General features: G+C 41.5%; 1 protein-coding gene across 3 annotated transcripts in view; it reads right to left on the bottom strand.

The window, feature by feature from the left end:
- TCTN2 (tectonic family member 2) overlaps nucleotides 1-21,040 on the bottom strand; it is a 39,785-nt gene that overhangs the window by 16,475 nt on the left and 2,270 nt on the right. For all 3 annotated transcript variants that reach the window (XR_012472248.1, XM_074205420.1, XM_074205421.1), the window contains exons 4-12: nucleotides 18,338-18,530; nucleotides 12,024-12,124; nucleotides 8,094-8,290; nucleotides 7,698-7,824; nucleotides 5,726-5,870; nucleotides 4,895-4,960; nucleotides 3,863-3,997; nucleotides 3,078-3,155; nucleotides 832-912 (exon numbers count right to left, since the gene is read on the bottom strand). Coding sequence is in view for 2 of the 3 variants with exons in the window: in XM_074205420.1 (XP_074061521.1) it covers nucleotides 832-912; nucleotides 3,078-3,155; nucleotides 3,863-3,997; nucleotides 4,895-4,960; nucleotides 5,726-5,870; nucleotides 7,698-7,824; nucleotides 8,094-8,290; nucleotides 12,024-12,124; nucleotides 18,338-18,530 (1,123 nt within the window). In the remaining variant the exon portion in view is untranslated. The remainder of the gene's footprint in view (nucleotides 1-831; nucleotides 913-3,077; nucleotides 3,156-3,862; nucleotides 3,998-4,894; nucleotides 4,961-5,725; nucleotides 5,871-7,697; nucleotides 7,825-8,093; nucleotides 8,291-12,023; nucleotides 12,125-18,337; nucleotides 18,531-21,040) is intronic.

Raw genomic sequence — 21,040 nt, forward strand, 5'->3', positions numbered from 1 at the left:
ACTGAGGCAAATCCACTGTCTGGATAATCAGTCCATCAGGGATACAAACGGAAAACAAAACAAATTCCTCATCTAAAGGAGTCTCCACTTAGCACTTGGATTATCTTCATTAGAATGTAGTTTACTTGAGAATAGGGACTACCTATGGGTTGTCTCTGCACACACACACACCACCACCACCACCACCACCACCACCACCAACACCCCCAAATCCCCAGCAGGTCCTTAAGAAATATTTAAGAGTTGATTTGTTCATTGACCAACTCTTTCTGTCCACGAGCTAACACAAAAACTGAGCCTGGGAGTCTATGTGACCCATAGGCCCCCACTTCTGCAGAGAAGGCAGGGAGATCAATTTTCTTTCTTTAGGACCTACATCAACCATTTATAATTATATTTTAAATATTCAAAATAGACACTCACCTCTCTCTATCTCATATTCACAGAAAGGTAAATTCAGGTTGTATACAAAATACTATATACTGAGCCTAGGGGAGAAGGACCTAACAGCTGGAGAAATGAAGGAAGTGGTGCTTGAGCTTAACTTGAAAACAGTTAGGAATTCTACAAGGTAACAACGAGGAAACAGAGTCCTCCAGTGACTGCCTGTGCAAAAGCAGGGAGGTAAGAAATGAGATCTCATCCCTGGGGGACACTGAACAGGCCAGCTTGGCTGGAGGAACTATCACAGTAACTCTAAACATCATCAAAGGTCCTAGAGGATGAAATGCAGAGGAAAAGTAAAAGGAGGGATGGGTTTTATATGGTCTGTCTGAATTGGACCCCAATTAGAATCTAGAATTGAACTAAGGAAAAAAAAATGATGCTTACCTGGCCGCCAGAGGTTTAAAGTGGTGGCATTATTTTCACTTTGGATATTTAGGGCTCTCACAGGTTTGCCAAAGTAGTAACCTAGACACATACAAATGATAAAGGAGTTTAACAGGCTTTTCTTCTACTGAGATTACTCTAGATCCAAGGAGTTAGAAGGACTTCTCAACCAATCTACTCTTACTATTTCATGACTCAAAATACTGCCTCAAGTAACAATGCAAAGATGCATGGCCAAAAAGGAAAAAAGAGACAACCAAGGATACCCAATTGGCATAAGAGGAACAGATCAGGAAGCTAGATAATTTTTGTTTGTTTTTTGGGGTTTTTTGCAAGGCAAATGGGGTTAAGTGGCTTGCTCAAGGCCACACAGCTAGGTAATTATTAAGAGTCTGAGACCGGATTTGAACCCAGATACTCCTGACTCCAGGGCCGGTGCTTTATCCACTGCGCCACCTAGCCGCCCCAGAGATACTTTTAAAAATGGGACCAGCAACAAATGGGTTGGAAACCCGCTGGACAGACAAGCAACAGTGCTCATCCACCAGGAGGAAGTAAGTGAGGAACTTTTTCAATTGCAGTGATTCATGGATCTTTCTTCTAAAGCTTGCATAGGGAAGCTTGCATCAAGGGCACCCATGTGATAGACAAGGGGGAAGAGAACCCTGGGTCTGGAATCAGGAAGATCTCAGTTGAAATCCAGCCTCAAACCCTTACTAGCCATGTGACCCTGTGCAAGTCACTTGACCTTTGTTTGCCTCAGTTTCCTCATCTGTAAAATGGAGACTATAATTGCACCTATCCACCAGGGTTATTGTGAAAAAAGGGTTATAGAAATGTGGCTGTTCTCCTTACACTTGAGGCAACTAGAAGTAACAGTGGTTAGACTGCCAGGTTTGGAGTCAGGAAAAGTCATCTTCCTGAATTCAAATCCAGGATTGGATTCACAGAAACATGGATTTGCAACTGGATGGGACTTTAGAGGCCATTTAGCCCAGGTGGAAACTAAAACCAAGTGGGATTAGATACATTATGCAAATTCACCTAGCAGGGCAGGGTCAGATCTGTCTGAGATGGAATCTGAACACAGGTCCTCCTGACTCCTATTCAATATCTTTATCCCTCCACAGTACTCTTCACATATGGTTTGTCTAAGAAGAGAGCCCAGAACCTTGGTGTATCTAGCACCCTGCCCTCGCTGCTGCTCATGACTGGGGGCCACAGAACTCACCTGCTGTTGTCCTCACCCCACCCACCCCACCCAAGGAGGTCAATCCTTGGATCACAGAGACACAATCCCTCCCTGGGTCCCACTTTCAGGCTTTTCAACCTGGTGGCACCTGCTCCAGCTTGAGATTATTATAGAGGTCCATCTATAGATAGAGTCAATGGTTAGAGCTAGGAAGGGTCCAAGAGGCCATCAAGCCTAACCCTCCATTTCAGTTCGGACAAGAACCTGAGATCCAGAAAGGACAAGGTCAAACAGGTGCCATAGGGCAGAAGCCAGGGACTCCCTGACTACAAATCCAATGGCCTTCCCACAGCTTTAAGAATGAGCATTAAACTCCACTTCCAGCTCTCAAAAAATCCCATTGTCCTGAGGACTATGGAATTGGTTTTTAAAAGAGACAAGGAACTATATATAATTTTATTGTATAATTTTATTAACACATAAAAAAATCCAACTACAGCTTTTTCTACTTCTTGAGAAACTTATATTTCCTAACAGTAAGAATCTTATTGTCTTTCTGATGCAACATCAATCATTAAATAAAGAAGAAAGACTTGAATCCATTGACACTACTCCAAGAAAGTAGACATAAAGAAAAGCATATATTATCTCAATGGAGAATTTAAAAAAACATTTAAATACAAAAGCACAAAACAAAATGACAACCATCTTTGTTCTCTGGTTTGGAGGGACTGTCCTCAAGAAATCATTCACTGCCCCGGGCATATGTGTGTCTTCTTTGCCCCCTTTACTGTAGGAGAATCCCCTGAGGCCCTGAGCCTGTATATGACTTGCCCTGGGTCACCAAGTCAGAATGTATCCAATATGCATGGCCAAGATGCTCCTCCCAGCCCAACTTTACAGAGTCATCGTATATAACTTCTGGATTTCTATACTACATATAAAGGAAAGGGCAGGCTGATCTGCAAGTTTGAGGAAGAGAAGGAAAGGAGTTTTTTAAAATATCGATTCTTGATTTTTTTTCATCAAAAGAATTAAAGCATCACTGTCTTACCTGGATTTCCAGATCGTTTTTGGCTCTCTGTAGCATTAAAGCTTAAAAATTTTATTTTAAATCTCTGCATCAACACACCTAGAATATAAAACAACAGCAACAACAAATATATATATAAAGCACTGTGGAAAATAATGGACCTACTTAGAATTGTATTTTATCCTAAACATTTTTGCTGATATCTTTTGCTTTTATATCATCTTCATTTCCAAATCTATCTTTCCCCTTCCCCCAAATACATCCTCACCCTCCCCAGAGTCTCTTGGAACAAAGAATGAAAAAGAAAGAGGTGAGGGGTGACTAGGTGGTGCAGTGGATAGAGCACCAGCCCTGGAGTCAGGAGGACCTGAGTTCAAATCCAGACTCAGACACTCAATATTGACCTAGCTGTATGGCTTTGGGCAAGACACTTATCCCCATTGCCTTGCAAAAACCTAAAGGAAAAAGAAAAAAAGAAAAAAAAAAAGAAAGGGGGGAAGCAATCAGCAAAACTAGTCAATACACAAACTGAATCTAGGAGTCTATGTGACATTCCATATATATAGACTCCCACCTCTGCCAAGAAAGCCAAGAGATAGGTTTTCTCCTATCTTCTTTGGGACAAAGCTCAACCATTTATAATTATATTTTAAATTTCCAAAACAGATACACATTTCAATCTTTGACAAAGTCTTAAGTGCACACATGAAACCTGTCTAGCCTGTTTAATCACAGGTATCCCGAAGACAAGGGGAAAAAAGACTAAATAAAAATTCAAATTCTCTGCTCCTTCATGTATATATTACCTTGTTGGTCGGGATGAATTTTTGCCTGAATGATTTTGATATTGAGTCCAGTGATTGTTTTCTCTTTCCACCTGAAAGTATAATGCTCTTCCAAGTTCACAAGTGTGTGAATTGTCCCGGGATAAAGAATTCTATCTATAAAGAAACAGAGTTATCTGAGCCAATCAGAAGGTTAGATCAGATCCAAGAGACACAAAAAGAATCTCACTCATCACATTCAATAATATCATTAAAATTAAAGTTGCATTAAGTCATTTCTTTGAATGGTGAAAATAAAAAGCAAAAAAGGTCCAAGAAAAGAATTGCAGTTAGCCCTAAGGGATTGTAAAATGCCCTCCCAGGACTTCTGGTCCAGCCCCCTCACTTTACAGAAGAGGAAACAGAAAAGGGATCTCTTTTTCCCCACAAGCAGTGTGGGTCAGAGCCAGGCTTCAAACCCAGGTCCTGGAGCTCTAAATCCAAAGACCTTTCCCTTGAACCACATCCTTTGGGTGATTTAAAGTTTATCTGACACCTTTGGGTTTTTCCATAAGTCACTCTCCAGAGAAGCCTTTCTAAAAAATCTTTCCTGATGATAAAGAAAACTAATCAAGCTAAACCTTCATCAGAATGCACATTCTACCCTTCTGTTCCCACATTTCACTAAACCATCATATTCAATGAAGTTCTAACAAGTTTTATTTTTATCAAGCAATCCATCAATAACTATTTCTGAAACACCCATGTGCCAGGAATTGACAGACAACAGGAAACAGCTCCTGCCCTCAGGGAGCTTTCTTAAAAATCTACCTAGAGGGGAGGCACAGTGAATAGAGCACTGGCCTTGGAGTCAGGAGTACCTGGGTTCAAATCCAGTTTCAGACACTTAATAATTACCTAGCTGTGTGGCCTTGGGCAAGCCACTTAACCCCATTGCCTTGAAAAAAAATCTAAAAAAAAAATGTATCTAGAATCCCCTTCTCTAGAAGTACTTTCAGGTAGGTGGGGCCAATGTTTTTCTCTGAGTATACAGAAATCATCGTGATAAGGTACCTGTATCACGGATGTACTTGGTTAAGTCAGTTGTCTCCTCATAGGTCACTTCAGGAATGACATAGTCTACGAAGACAAAAAAGTCACCTCAGTGGGTGGCAACTGAAACTACTCTCCTTGCCACCCTTTCCCTCTCTGCCCACCTGAACACATCAGACACCAGTACATAGGCATTTCACAAGATCCCTCATCCACCACCATGAAAACTATAGCTGATACTGCTTGATTGTGAAAAAGAAGTTATGTCCGCACACCTCCTTATTTATTCTACACTTGTTACATGTATTTGTTTTTCTTTTATACTGGTAGAAGCCCTGGCAGTTGGCAACTTTCTTTCACATCAATCTTCTCATTTGATCCTCTTCAAAGCCCTCTGAGATCCATGAGGGATGACTGATGAGGAGGAGGAAGATGACAGTAGCTCATATTTACATAGCACTTTACATTTGTTATCTCATTTGATTGAGTATGTTGGACTTAGAATCAGGAAGACCTGAGTTCAAATTCAACCTTGCTAGCTGTGTGACCTTGTTGCCTCACTTCTAAAATGGGGCGAATGACAGTACCAATCTCAAGAGTTATTGTTAAGATCAAATAAGATAATGCCTGGAAAGTTCATAGCAAAGCACTCCATAAATGTCAATAAACTGTAAATTAATTAAATGATCAAAAAGTAAAGGCCCCTTTAAGTATTTCTAAAAATAAAATGACTTCCCAACAGACAACCAAATATGTTCTGACCAAAGTGGTCCAAGGGTAAGATTTTCTAATACTGTGGGGTCACAATGGAATGGGGGCTTTTTTCCTCGCCCCACAATAAATGCCACATACCTGCCAAGAAACCATTTTTCAAAATCGTTGTCAAATTCCTTGTCCACTTTTGATCTCTTAAAGTCAATTTAGCAACACAGGTCTCATCAATATCCTGAAGGAAGGCCACAGGGGAATTTGGAGCACACAATCCTGTCGCAGAAACCTGGGGACAAGATGAGCACCTTATAGTCTTGCCCTTCTTGCTGCCATGAAATCAATGGTCACCATCCTTCTGGGCATCTTTCTGGGACCTGCTTCGTCTGTCAGCAGTTCACCAAAGTCCAGCTACTGGCTTTTCTCCATCATTTATTTACTCATCAAGTTAGGGAACTGGCTTAGGAAGAGACCTCATTTCAAGCCCACTGTATTCCATATAACATCAGCAAATACTCCCCTAGCTCTGTCAGGCCCCCAAACACTTCTCTGACATCATTTCGTTCACAGTCACACAAAGGCAGGTTCCTCACCATTTTAAACATAAGTCAAGAGTCAAAGACATTGGTGATTTATTTGCCTGGGATCACCCAGAAAACAAATGCCCAAGGCAACATTCATAGTAAGGTCTCCCTTCTGCTTCCCACTCTACCATACTGCCCCCTCCAATCCCAACATCTCACTGAGACCCACATGCTGGCTGCTTCCATCCTCACCGGCTCTTTCCTACCACAGGAGAAGTCTTAAAACTAACCAGGAAGGGCATCAGAGGGTAGCTGGAGGATTGACTTGGGTAAAAAAACTCGCTGCACAATTTGAGCTGTTTAAGAGTTTGGATCACATGGAACTCAGGACTATTCTACTGAAGTAAGACCTGGAAAGGTGACTTTTTTCCTCTAGCCCACAAATCAAGAGGAAGGAGGAGCTGCAACACTGGTCCTTCAGACACATGACAAGATGTCAGAAGAAGTTTAGCGTGGGGAAGGCCCACAGAGGACGGCTCAGCTGATTGTGCCTTATAGGAAGACCTGGATTCAAGGCCTGCCTCAGAGATAATCAGTAGCAGTCCCACCTGCCAAGTTGTTTGATTTTCTAGGCCTTGGTTGCCTCATCTGTAAATAAGACAACTGGACTCTTGAAGAATCGACACAACTCAATGACTGAACAACAAAAAAAGTGAAATAAACTCACATGATTCTCATTGTAACCCTAGAAGTAGATGCTAGGATATCCCCATTTTACATATGGAGAAACTGAAACTGTTATAAGTTGAAGTGCTTTGCCCAGGGTCGCAGAATTAGTACAGAAATGAGGCCAGATTTGAACTCAGCTCTTCCTGACTCCAGGGGCAGAAAGGTGGTGCAATGGAACCAGCACCAGGTCAAACTCAGGAAAATCTAAGTTCAATCTAGCCTCAGAGAGGTCCTAGCTAGTCACTTCACCCCATCTAGCTCAGGTCCATATCTGAAAAGGAGACAGGCTAGAGAAAGATATGGCAAACCACACCAATATTTCAGCCAAGAAAATCCCTATGGATGGATCCATCGAGTCGTGAAATTGCACTTGACTGAACAACAACAAATTCCTGACTCCAGGCCTAGAGCTCTGTTTACTCCATGCTGTCTCTAAGTGTGGTTGTCCTAAGGAGTCTCAACTCAAGAACAGGAAATAAATGGAGAAAAGAAAGAAAAAGACAGCATTAAGCAGATTAAGCAGAAAGGATGGAAGGTTTCCAGCACATTGGGAAGACCCCTAGTGGAAAGAACTAAGGAAGGGTATGGCCAAAAGTCCTATAAGTTAGGCCAGCAAGGATGGGCTGAAGGACACACTGAGGTCACTAAAATCCCACATCCATTCATTTGATTTGACTGAGATCAAATAAAGAGAAGCAGCAGAAATTCTGAAAATGGCAGTGCCCTATGGTCAGGACCTCTTCTATGCTTGTTGGCTCCTTAGGGCTCAGCCAAGCATCTCATGCATAATGAGTTTAATGAATGAAACCAACTGATTGGCAAGAAGACAAAGATGGCCACATTTCCCAAACGATGGTCCTGACCTGAGGTAGGAAGAAAGGTCCTTTATGAGGTGTCATAATTGCACTGTCTTGCTTATAGCCAAGATCTGACCAGTCTTTCACACCGTGGGGGAAAGGTACTTCAAAGCGGAACCCTTCCCTAGAAGAACTGCAAGGGAAAGAAAGAGAATTAGTATTCACATATTTAAAGATTCACTGCTCAGCCAAATGTCATTACACTGACCTCATTCTTTCAAATGCACGGCATAAGGTCAATTCAGAAAAATTATAATGTGAAACAAAACACTTTTAAGTCAGTGAATTTCAGAATGAAATTGTGCCCCATAGGAACCCAAGAAGCCTGTGACCAATTGGAGAAGTAGCCTCATTGGCATTCAGGCCCAAAGATCATTGGTGGGCCATTGTTTTTCTACTTACACTGAGCCATCAAAGAAATGACCAAGGAAAGGAGAGTTGTCTAGGGGGGAATGAATACACAAGAAGGGAAACCAATCAGGTGTCTCTTCTGTTACTGGGGTGGAGCACAAGTGGTGATAAGGTGGATTTACATTTCCACCAAAAACTCCAGGATAACAGTCTTCTCTGAACAGGTCCATCATAAGGGGAGTGCATTCCTGTGAAGAAGACAAAAAGGAGCAGTCATGCTCCCTGCATGCCAGGTTCTCCATTGCTCCCATTCACTATGGTATTCTTCACCCCCAACCCCACAAAAAAGGGGACCTTTTGGATCAACCATGGCACCAAGGCCAAATTTTGCTGATAAAACCACAGAGGTAGAGAAAGGCTCAACCCTGCAAACCAGGTGGTGTCTGTGCCGAGTGAGAGAGTGAGAGAGAGAGAGAGAGAGAGAGAGAGAGAGAGAGAAAGCACACAGAAACAAATATGATCAGTACTGACCACATTCTGGGATCAGCAAGAGGTTTATGAAGACTTGGGGCCACTGAAGGAACTCTTATGATCAAATATGTATCAAGTCACAACAATGTAGCCCTGATTCAAAGATCATAAGGGTAAAACTCTACAAATAAAACAGGAATCTGAAAGCACGGCCAAGGCAAAAAAAAAAAGTTCTGATCAAAAGAAGCTAAATATTTTTTAAATTAACTCTCCATGTTTCAAGGATCTGTAATTTTAAGATTTTATTGATTTGGAACTCAAGGGGAACTCTCTATTCTGCTAGTCAAGTCAACCAACAAGCTTTTCTGTTCAAAGTGCTGAGGATGCAAAGACCAAAGTCAGTCTGTACTCTAAGGAGTTCATACAGCATGTAGTTAATGATATACAATGAGGGAGTGAGGAAGGATGGAGAGTACAAAAGACCAGAAAGGTAGGGCTTTCAAAGCCAAACCAAGGATTCTGCAATTGCTCCTGGGGACAATAGGGAGCCTAGACCTGGGTTTTAGGAACATCCCATTGGCACCTGAATGAGGAGTACCAGGAGAGAGGGGGAGGTCATGAAAACCTAGGGAAGAGAAGAAGATCCATAATGCCAAAGGCCTACTCAGTGTCCCAAAAGGGCAAGGACTGAGGAAGACTGCTTCATGTGGCAGGGAAGAAACCACTCATCCCTCTGGAAAGAGCAGCAGCATTGCAACGAGGAACTCAGAAGCATGGGTGGGAGAGGAAAAGTGGAGGCTCCTCCTGAACTCTGTCTGAGATACCTCTGGGAGAACCCCCACCCCGGTTTAGTGCCTTGAATTTCAACCATTTGGGATGGGTGTGGTGTGTACGCACAAGATTTAAATACATGCATGTCTGTGCATATGTAGAACCACTTGGGTACATGAGTGCATGTGTGTATTTGTAACTCAGACTGCATATATTTTTACAAATACTTGTTTGTCCCCTATTAACAGATAAGCCCCTGGAGTTGGGAGGATCTGAGTTCAAATTCAGCCTCAGATACTTAATACTTAGTTATATGTTAACCCCATTGCCTTGACAAAAAAAAAGACAAGCTTATTTGTTCTTTTGTCCTCAGCTCCAGCTCCAGTGATTGGCACACAATAGCCACTTAATCAATATGCATTGATAGATGGACCAATGGTTAAGAAAATTTAAGTTATTTGCCCAGGGTCCCACAGCCAGGAAATATTAAGAGATTTGACCCAGGTGTTTCCCAGCTCCAAGCTAAGTACCCTCTACCCCCGTCTTAGAGATAAGCTTCAGTCCCTCACAAAGACTTTTATCCAAATATTTCCTTTGCTAAGGATGGTATATATCAGCAACAGTATGGCAGTCCCTTAAGTGTTCAGAAAGGGGATCAACCTGTCTGCAGGAGACCCAAGGCCTGCCCAGGCTCTGATTCTCTGCTGCTTCTTGAACAAGAGGCCCAACTCTAAAAATGAAGTATAGATCTATGATACTGGAAGAACCTAAGACCTGGAGCAGCTAGGTGGCACAGTGAATAGAGGACCCTGGAGTCAGGAGGACCTGAGTTCAAATTTGACCTCAGACACTGAATAATTACTTAGGTGTGCAACCTTGGGCAAGTCACTTAGCTCCACTGCCTTGCAAAAACAAACAAAAAAAATAATAAAAATAACATATGCCCAAACCTTACACTTCACAATGGAAGCTTGCTAGGGACATACAATTCACTCTTCTGAAAACGGACCAGTACAAAAGGGAGAGAGAAGTCATCTGTTGTTTCTGTGAAATTCAATGGTATGAAACATGACTGCCAACTGTGGCAATCAAACGGGACAGGCCATGGGTCATTCAGGCTACCTTTTTGGATTACCCCATTCTTTGTTTTGTTTTGTTTTGTTTTTTAGGTTTTTGCAAGGCAAATGAGGTTAAGTGGCTTGCCCAAAGTCACACAGCTAGGTAATTATTAAGTGTTTGAGACCGGATTTGAACCCAGGTACTCCTGACTCCAAGGCCAGTGCTTTATCCACTACGCCATGTAGCCACCCCTACCCCATTCTTTTTAAAATGAATTCTAGACCAGACCCTATCTCTATTTAGTTCACTACACTCATTCTGTCTTCTGTCATAGTGGTGACTTCAAAAATAGTGAAACCTTTCATTTCATGCTTTCATGCTATGGATGGTACTGACCAGATCCTTTCTAGCCCTTTTTTAATGAAATTAAGTGAAATTCCTGTGGCTCCTCCTTCTCTGGTCTCCTAGACTCCTCCCTGTCTTCTCTCTTCCCCTCAACCCTTCTACCCTGCCCTGGCTCTACTGAATTAAAAAAAGAAAGAAAAAAGAAAGACAGCACACGAAGAAGAATTCATCACCTTCCTTACCCATCCAAGGAGACTAGGGCCTGCTTTGTTTTTTTAGCTCCTAGCATAGGGATCATGAAATTCAATTCAATTCAACAAATATTTATCATAGACAGGTAGGTGATAAAGTGGACAAAGCACTGGATCAGGAGTCAGAAGGACCTGAGTTCAAATCTTTATTTGGACATTTCCTATCTTGGTGACTCTAGATAAGTCATTTCACCCTGTTTGCCTTAGTTTCATTAATTATAAAAATGAGCTGGGAAGGAAATGGCAAACCAAATCCAGTATCTTTGCCAAGAAAACCTCAAACAGGGTCATGGAGAGTCAGAAATGACTGATAACAACATTATGTGCTGGGGTTGGGTGGAGGAGTAAACTGACACTTGGTCTCAGACCTGGGCAATTCTCTCAGATCTTCAGGACCAGGGAGCTCTCTTTACCAATTAAGTCATAGCTCCAGACCCTGCCCTAGAGGCACCTCCCTTCTCTGGAGAAATAATTATCACTCACAGTGACATTCTCCTTCCCCAGAATCGGCTGGTCCCTCCTCTTCTCACTTGGGAGGATCTCATCAATTCCCATGGACTCAAGTATCTTGGTCCATCTCACTGGGACCCTACAATCCTGAGTCTCAGAGAGCAGAAATGACAAGTCCAAAGTCACACATCAAGTCAATGGTAGAATGGGATTTGAACCCAGGTCTTCTGACCTCCAGGCCAGAACTCTTTTTTTTCCCAACAGAGTCTCTCCTTGCAAATGCTAAGTGCTTAATATCTTTGCTGGATCAAATAAAAATCAAAAGAACTCCAGAACAACAGAATACAAACCATGGCCCAGAAAAAAGCCCGCATCATCACATGATGTGCTTCTAGAAGCAGATCTGGAACAGTCCAGGCTGGTCTGTTTCTCTCTTTCAGTCAAACTAACCCAAGAGTCCATGAACTAAGATATTTTCGTTTGAAATCATCCTCACCAGTTCTTATCAAGGGATTCACAGAAGGCTGATTGTTGACACCTCTGGCCTCAGGTGATGAAGAAGACCTGGTGCACTGGTGGCTATCCCAGCCACACCTGTATGTCTGTAGCCACACCAAATGAGTGGAGATCATACCTTGTCACAGCAGCAGCGGACATCACAGACTCCAGCTTGCAAATCACAAGGACAAGGACCAAAAGGCCGGAACTTCTGGCTAGGGACCACAGTGTCATTCTCTGAAAAGGTGTGAAGAAAGACAAGTGAAGCTTTTAAAGGTTGGGCAAAGAAACAGATGGAACCACATCTTTGGCAGTCCAAAGACCTGGCGAGCCACCGAATAGACATTGGTAATGCAAGAACAGGCCAGCAAGAACCATTGAACCACAAGAAAAACACAGCTCTCTTTTGAGAGATCAACATTTGACTTACTTTCCAAGGAAGGAAATTCTAATGCATGCATAGCACTCATTTTTTCAGCCAATTAGATATTATTGCCTCAAACTTTCTAGGCCCTTGCACCACCCCCAAACCAAAAACCCTAGGTCATCTGCAACAACAATAATTCATTTTAATCCTTGAAGTAATTATAATTACTTTTTTGTTGCATTAGAAAAAAGTGAAGAAGCTGTAAAATTTTAGGTAAGTTTTTTTTTAATTCATTCTTCTGTTAGTTAATCCAATATCTCATCTCTACCACCCAGAAACTCCAAATCTTGATAATGTAATTTTGTGTCAAATTCAGTGGTTGATGGTCTGACAAATGAGATAATGGCTTAAAACTTGGTTTATGATCAATACAATCTCCTCAGGAACCACTGAGAAAGGACCACATCTTGTGATCCTCAAGAGATCAATCAAACACCTCTTAAATTCCCGCCATGGACCAGGGGCTGTGATGAGTATAGGAGTACAAAGACAAAAAAGAAGTTGTCCCTACCCTCAAAGAACTTACATTCTTCTGAGGGACTCAACTTATTCACAGAGACGTAAATATAAGATTCACAGCAAATAAATATAAAGCAATTTGGGGTGTGGAAGAGAGGGTACTAATAACTGGAAGAATCAGAAAAGGTTTCTTGGAGGAGGTAGCCTCAAAGGGAGTTAGGAATTCTAAGAGAGCAGGGTGAAAGCAGGCATTCCAGACATGAGGGGTCTGGAATACCCAATACATGAAGGAAAGAAGTAGGGGATGGCTAGAAGCCAGGAAAGGTTTCAGATGAAGAACAGAGCTGTCTATATTTGATCAATGGGCAAGGGGAAGCTGTTTGCTTCTTGGACAGAGGAACATCAATTTGGCAGCTGTGTAGAGGATGGATAGAGAGGGGGCAGCCTAGGGGCAAGCAGAACAATTAGGAAGCTACTCAAAGAGCCAAGGGAAGTAGGAGACAGAACCAAGATGGCACAGTAAAGAGCAGGGACTTGCCCAATCTCTCCTCCAAACCACTCTAAATATCTTTAAATACTGACTCTAAACAAATTCTAGAGTGGCAGAATCCACAAAAAGACTGAGTGAAGCAATGTGCCAGCCTAAGACAACTTGGAATATCAGCAGGAAGGGTCTGCTGCTCTGGGGTGAGTCTAGAGGGTAGACCCTATTCCAGAAGACCAGGAGCAGGCTTCCGGAGTCACTGAATCAGTGGCAGAAGCTGCTCCCAGAATTCTTGGTCCATAGACAGTGGGGCAGGGGTGGGGGTGGTCAGAAGGAGATTACAAGAGTCTTAGCAATCACTGAGGCTTGTTGCTTTGCCCATTCTCAGATCTGGGTTGAAGTCTTGGGTCCCACAGCTCCAGGAAGAGGAGTAGAAGCACACCACAACTTACTGCCCCAAAGGAGCTGAGACCCTCCTCATAGATCCAGGGCAGAAATTAGTGCTTATGGTCACCCACAGACCAGAGCATAGGCCAGGAGAGCAGTCAAAACTTCTCCTTAGGGGTGGCTAGGTGGCGCAGTGGATAAAGCACCGGCCCCGGAGTCAGGAGTACCTGGGCTCAAATCCAGTCTCAGACACTTAATAATTACCTAGCTGTGTGGCCTTGGGCAAGCCACTTAACCCCATTCGGTTTGCAAAAACCTAAAAAAAAAAAAAAAACTTCTCCTTAGCTCAGAAGACCTTGGAAGAATTGAAAACTTGCAGGTCCTAGAAGTATCTCTGAAAACAGCTGCAAAAAACACCCCCAAAAGTTTGGGACAGTGTACTCTTCACCCTGGAAGGAGAGCCCCACCTTAACAGAGAGTAAAAAATCAAGTAATAGTTGGGAAAAAGAGCATACAACAGAAGGGTGGGGGGGAATCTAACCATAGACAGTTACTATGTGCTTAAAGAAGATGAAAATACCCAGACAGAAGAAGATAACAAAATCAAAGTTTCTACATTTAAAAGTTCTAAGAAAAATATGAATTGGTCTCAGGCCATGGAAGAGCTCCAAAAGGATTTTGAAAATCAAGTAAGGGAAGTGGATGGAAAATTGAGAAAAGAAATGAGAGTACTGTGGGAAAGGCTATTCATTAACTTAAAGAAAGAGAAACAAAAAATGTGGAAGAAAATAATATCTTATAAAAAAGACTGGGTCAAATGGAAAATGAGACCCAAAAAGTCAGAAGAATGTCTTAGAAAGCAGAATTGTTCAAATGGAAATGGAGATACAAAATCTCAAGAAAATAATTCTCTAAAATAAAGAATTGAGCAAAGGGAAAGTGATGATTTTATGAGAGATCAAGAACAATAAAACAAAACCAAAAAATGAAAAACTAGAAGAAAATATGTATAACTCACTGGGGAAAACAATTATTTCAAAAATAGATCCAGGAGAGATAATTTAAAAATTGTTGGGCCCCTGAAGGCCATGATCAAAAAAGAGCCTAGTCATCATCTTTCAAGGAATTATCAAGGAAAACTGCCCTGATATTCTAGAAGCAGAAGGTAAAACAGAAATTGAAAGAATCCACCCAATCACCTCCTGAAAGAGATCCCAAAATGAAAACTTCCCAGAACATTATAGTCAAATTTCAGAGCTCCCAGGTCAAGGAGAAAATATTGCAAGTAGCCAGAAAGAAACAATTCATTTATCATGGAGCTACAGTTAGGATAACACAAGATTTAGAAGCTGCTTCTTTTTTTTTTAGGTTTTTGTAAGGCAAACTGGGTTAAGTGGCTTGCCCAAGGCCACACAGCTAGGTAATTATTAAGTGTCTGAGACTGGATTTGAACCCAGGTACTCCTGACTCCAGGGCTGGTGGCTTTATCCACTGTAGAAGTTTCTATATTAAAGTACTGTAGAGCTTGGAATATATTCTGGAAGACTTGTATTACAACCAAGAATCAACTATCTAGCAAAATTGAACATACTCTTTCAAGGGAAAAGATGAGACATTCAATGAAACAGGGGACTTTCAAACTTTCCTAAAGAAGAGACCAGAGCTGAACAGAAAATTTGATTTTCAAATATGAGACTTAAGCAAAGCATAAAAAGGTAAACAAGAAAGCCAAATCATGAGGGACTTAATGATGTTGAATTGTTTATAGTCCTGCACAGGAAGATGATCCTGATAATTCATATGAACTTTCTCATTAGGATAGTTAGAAGGAGCTTATATAAGACAAAGCATAGGTAAGAGTTGCATATGAAGGGATAATAAATTAAAAAGATGGAGTTAAGGGGTGAGAGAGGACTGTACTGGGAGAAAGGGAAAGGGTGAAGTAGAATGAGCTAAGTTATTTCACATAAAAAGAGGAAAGAAAAAACTTTTGCAATGGAGAGGAAGAGAGGGGAGTTGAGAGGTAATAGTCTTACTCTCCTGGAAATTCACTCAGAGAAGGAAAAACATACACACTCAATTGATTATAGAATCTATCTTCCGTAGAGGAAAGTAGAAGGAAAAGGAGATGGGACAAAATGGGGAAGGGAGGTTATAGAAGGGAGGGAAAATTGTGGGAAGGGGTAATCAGATAAGGAGGGACAGGATGAAAGGAAAGAGAGATAGAATAAATGGGGAAGAGGGAATTGGATGAAGGGAAATACAGTTAGCAATAGTAACGGTGGGAAAAAATATTGAAACAAAGTTTGTCTGATAAAGACCTCATTTCTCAAACATAGAGAACTGAGGAAAATTTAAAAAAAGAAATATGAGCCATTCCTCAGTTGAGAAATGATCAAAAGATATAAACAGATTTTAGAGGAGGTCACCAATGCTATCTATGGTCATATTAAAAAAAAATGTCCTAACTTACTATTGATTGGATAAATGCAAATTAGAACAATTCTGAGATACTACCTTATACCTATTAGATTGGCTAATAGAACAGAAAGAGAAAATAACAAATGTTGTAGGGGAGGTAGGGGAAAAAGGAGACATTAATACACTGTTAGAGGAGTTTTGAAATTATTCAGCAGTTCTGTAGAACTATTGGAACTATGTTCAAAGGATTATAAAGCCATACCTACTCTTGAGCTAGCAATATCACTACCAGATCTAAAATGCAGAAGAGAAGAAAAACAGGAAGGAAAAGTATCTATATCTAGAAGAATATTTACAGCTGCTCTTTTTTGATGGCAAGGAACTGGAAATTGAGGGGATGCCCATTAGTTGGGGAATAGCTGAACAAATTGTGGTATGTGCTTATGAGGAATATTATTCTGCTATAAGAAATTATGAACAAGATGCTCTCAGTAAAACATGGAAAGACTTAAATGAGCAGATGCAATGGGAAATGTGCTATATACAAAGCAGCAGTAATATTGTAGAATACCAACTGTGAATGACTTGCCTTTTCTCAACAATGCCAAGACCCAAGACAACTCTGAGGGACTTATGATAAAGAAAACTGGCCATCCCCAAAGACAAAGCTGATGGTATTTGAATACAGATTCTTTTTTAGTTTGTTTTTTTTTGCAAGGCAAATGGGATTAAGTGGCTTGCCCAAGGCCACACAGCTAGGTAATTATAAAGTGTCTGAGACCGGATTTGAACCCAGGTACTCCTGACTCCAGGGCCGGTGCTTTATCCACTGCGCCACCTAGCTGCCCGACATTAGTAGAACTAGATTATCTTAATGACTTGGGTGGCAGAGCAGATTAACATCCTCAGTACAAACCCATGTTACAGTGGAGAGAGTCCTCAAGTCAGAATTTGGCCTCATCCATCTGTGGCTGAGAAAGTCCTTGGGAATGTCACAGAGGCAGACAGAAGACCATGGCCCCAGACATCTCATTCAGTAATTTATTTTCATCAGCTACAGTACACCACCTACCTCCTAGCTTTCTTTTCGATTTTTTCTTTGCTAGGCTCCCTTTCTCAGTCCATTTAAGCTTAATCTATATTATTAACATTTTCTACATCATCTTCTTAAGAATAGACAACCAACAAAACAAGAATTCAAACCCTGATTTGTAGCCTTTATGATTTCCAAGGTGTCAGTGTTCACATTGACCATTTAACAATCAGCTCTCTGGCTGCTATGAGCTCTGCCACTTCACTGACTACAACTAATCTCAGAGTCAAACTAAAATGTTTATAAATCAATAATAAGCATTTATTAAGAGCCAGGAAGTCACAAAACAGGAAAGAAGAAATCAGAGTACAAAGGCTTTTTGGTCCATATCAGTGATTTCATCGCTCCTGGAGCATCCAGTGAGAAGAAATGCAGATTGGGAAAAGTGCAGTGACTCAGAGGGTTAGACTATCATTCCCTACCCCCAGCCCAGAATGAAAATGATAAAACTGAGGGCCAGACAGCAAAGACAACATTGGAAATGAGGTCTTCCTGATGCCATGAACACCATGTTGCTTCTCAAGAGTAACATATTTTTACCTCCTTCATCTAAAAATATTAAAGACAACTACAGCGTCTCTAAAACCAGACCACTGCTTTTTAAAAAGGATTCTTAAGGGGTGGCTAGGTGGCGCAGTGGATAAAGCACGGGCCCTGGAGTCAGGAGTACCTGTGTTCAAATCCGGTCTCAGACACTTAATAATTACCTAGCTGTGTGGCCTTGGGCAAGCCACTTAACCCCATTGCCTAGCAAAAAAAAAAAAAACTAAAAAAAATTAATAAATAAAAGTAAAAAGGATTCTTAAATTACTACTCTTTTTTTTTTTTAGGTTTTTGGCAAACCAAATGGGGTTAAGTGGTTTGCCCAAGGCCACACAGCTAGGTAATTATTAAGTGTCTGAGACCGGATTTGAACCCAGGTACTCCTGACTCCAAGGCCGGTGCTTTATCCACTATGCCACCTAGCCGCCCCAAATTACTACTAATTCTGACTGCCTCCACCAACCCTAATTTATAAGCTCCTAGCCTGAGCTTGGCCTCAATGCACAGGTACATGGGACCTTGTGGAAGTCTTGCAAACTTGATTTTTTTTAATTCACAAAGCAAATAAGCATTCTGATGTGATGCTCACTTAGAAAGCTTTTCTTGCCACTCTGGGCCTGTGATTGTCATACTTACCTGCTACATCTTGGACAAAGGAAGCATTAGGGTAGATTTCAACTTGAATGAGTAGGTGTGCCAAACAAGTTGAGTTGTGGGTCGCAGAAACCAGAAGAGTTTCAACAATGCAGGGATAGTCAGAGAAGAAATCTTTCTCAGAGACGCAGGATTCTAAATTGTCATTCAATGTAACAGTCACTTCTGAGCCACTCTGGGGGAAAAAATATTTACCTTAGTTCTCATCTGATTTTAAAAATACATTTATAAGGGACAACAAATCATCTAGACATCCCCAGCTGATTTTACTGAGATGTTTGTATTACTGGGATGTTTGTATCCTCACTGAGGGAATTCCCTCTACCAGTACAGGTTGACAATTGTTAAGTCCTGGAAGTTGCTTCAGTTTCAGAAAATTAAATGACTCGCCCTGAGCAAGACCACCCAAGGCTCTCCAAGCAATTTTAGCCTGCATGTGACTATCCCCATTTTGATAGAAGAAAGAGGCTCCAAATCCCCCAATCACCAAGACCCAAGTCCTGCCCCTTGACAACTTCCCTGGGCCTCAGTTTCTTCATCTGAAAAATGGAGAGGTTGGTCTCGCTGGTCTCAAAGGTCTCTTCATATGTCCAGGGCTCAGACTGGGAGCAAGAGCTGAGGATCTTCAATTTTTTTTTTCAGTTATAAAATTCTATGACTGATAGCACAGGCCTTTATTCTGGAAGGGGCTCTAGAGATTGTCTAAGTCTGATACTCTTTTAATTCTATATTTCTGATCAAAAATTGGTCTCTTAGCCTCTAACTAATAGTTATAAATCTGAATGTTGTCTCAGTGTGTAAAAAATATCAATCTACTTTCTCAAGGACTGTCTCCTACATCTAAATATTGACTTGGTTTGTATCAATACCATCTGGTCAGCTCAGGGATAGTACCAATAAATTCCTTTATCTGAATCAAGAAACCACAAGATAAGAGACATCCAGGATGAGGAGAGAGCAATTCTATGGCTAACTGCAAACATGTCCTCTCCAGCCTAAGTGGGATTCTTTTCAATAGTTATTTGAAGCAAATATCATAAGTTAGGAGGGTACCAGTTGTAGAACTATGTCATCTACGTGAAATCTCACTGGTTACCTAAGTTTTATGATTCTTTGTCTTTTCTGTATAAAATGCCCCAAAATTTTGTATCAGGATTGGCATTTGTAATCCACCCATGGGTTACTGGTAAGATATTAGAGAATGAAACTTCATTTATAAAACTAACTTTTGTTATCTCATTTTTAGCCTAAAAAAAATTATGAAAATAATAAAGCCAAGGGTCAGACTGCAAAGACAGCATTGTAAATGAGGTCTTCCTGATGCCGTGAACACCATGCTGCTTCTCAAGAGTAACATATTTTTTATCTTTTTCATTTAAAATATTAAAGACATCTATCTACAGGGTCTCTAAAACCAGACCACTGCTATTTAAAAAGGGTTCTTAACCTACTACTAATTCTGACTGCACCTACCCATTTTACAGATAAGGACATTGAGGTTCCAAGCAGTGACATGACTTGTCCAAGATCACACAGGTAGCTCTGGCAAAGGGGGGAGCACCAGGATTATCCCCATTTTCAAAGGCAGGAAAGAGGTTCCAAAACAGAGTCCTTCTGCTAAGACCTGTGCTTGTCTACATTCTCCCCACTTCATCTCAATGATATAAGCCACCTCTGGCCCCATATTGAGCCCTTCTTCCATGATGCCTGGATCTTCACAGAAAACTTCACTGTCCCAGGACCACAGACCTAGCCATGGAAGGACCCTCTGAGGCCTGTGATGGAGATCAATCTTCTCACTTTACACAGGACATGGAATCTTAGGGAGAGGGAAAGGGACCTGTTCAAAATCACACATGGAGTGAATCAAATTCAAGGCATGTGATTCCAAGTTCACCACCCCACTTTTTGCACCCGTTTCCCACTCATTGCCAGATCCTGGAAGAAGATAGCAGAAGAACAAAACTCAGATAATGAAAAGCAACAACAGTTTGTCAAAATGTCCTGGTAGAGTCCTGGGTTCAAATCCTACATCAGATACATACCAACTAAAAAAGCCAATTCTTTCATGTTTTTGAGTCTCAGTTGCTGTCCACAAAATGGGGATAAAAATTCTGGTAGAACATTTCTCACAGGCTCATTTGAAAAAAAGTGTTCTGTAAATTAGAGTGAGTTCTAGAGAAGCTTGACTTTTAACCCCTCTTCTAATCACACTAATGAGTCCTTCATGCAACAAGCATTTATTAATTAACAACAAAGCACATTCTTACCCTTAGGGAGGCTACATCTACTGGGGGCAGGAGGGGTTATGAAGTAAAGTCAGTGCAGAGAATCTGAGGCAGGAGGGATGTGCAGGAAGGGGACCAACACCCTGTGGAGGAGGCCACAGTTGGGCTGCTCTTTAAAAAGAGCTAAGGACCCTGGAGAGGGAAGTGAAGTGGCTGCTCGTGTCCCAGGGAGGAAGATCAAGGAGGCCCGGCTGGCAGAGAGAAGTCCAGGGCAATGAGCTGGACCCTTGGGCTGAAGCTAGGGCAGGAAGGGCCTGAAAGGGCAAACAGTGAGGCAACGGGGAGCTTGGGGAGCTTTGGGAGATTCTTGAGTTGGAGGGGGCGGGACAGATTCTTTAGGAATATCAATATGCCCCTAAGTGGAAAGTAATGGGCAGCTGGGAGGTGCAGAGGAGAG

Source organism: Macrotis lagotis, chromosome X, assembly GCF_037893015.1.
Source record: "Macrotis lagotis isolate mMagLag1 chromosome X, bilby.v1.9.chrom.fasta, whole genome shotgun sequence".
Classification (NCBI taxonomy): domain Eukaryota; kingdom Metazoa; phylum Chordata; class Mammalia; order Peramelemorphia; family Peramelidae; genus Macrotis; species Macrotis lagotis.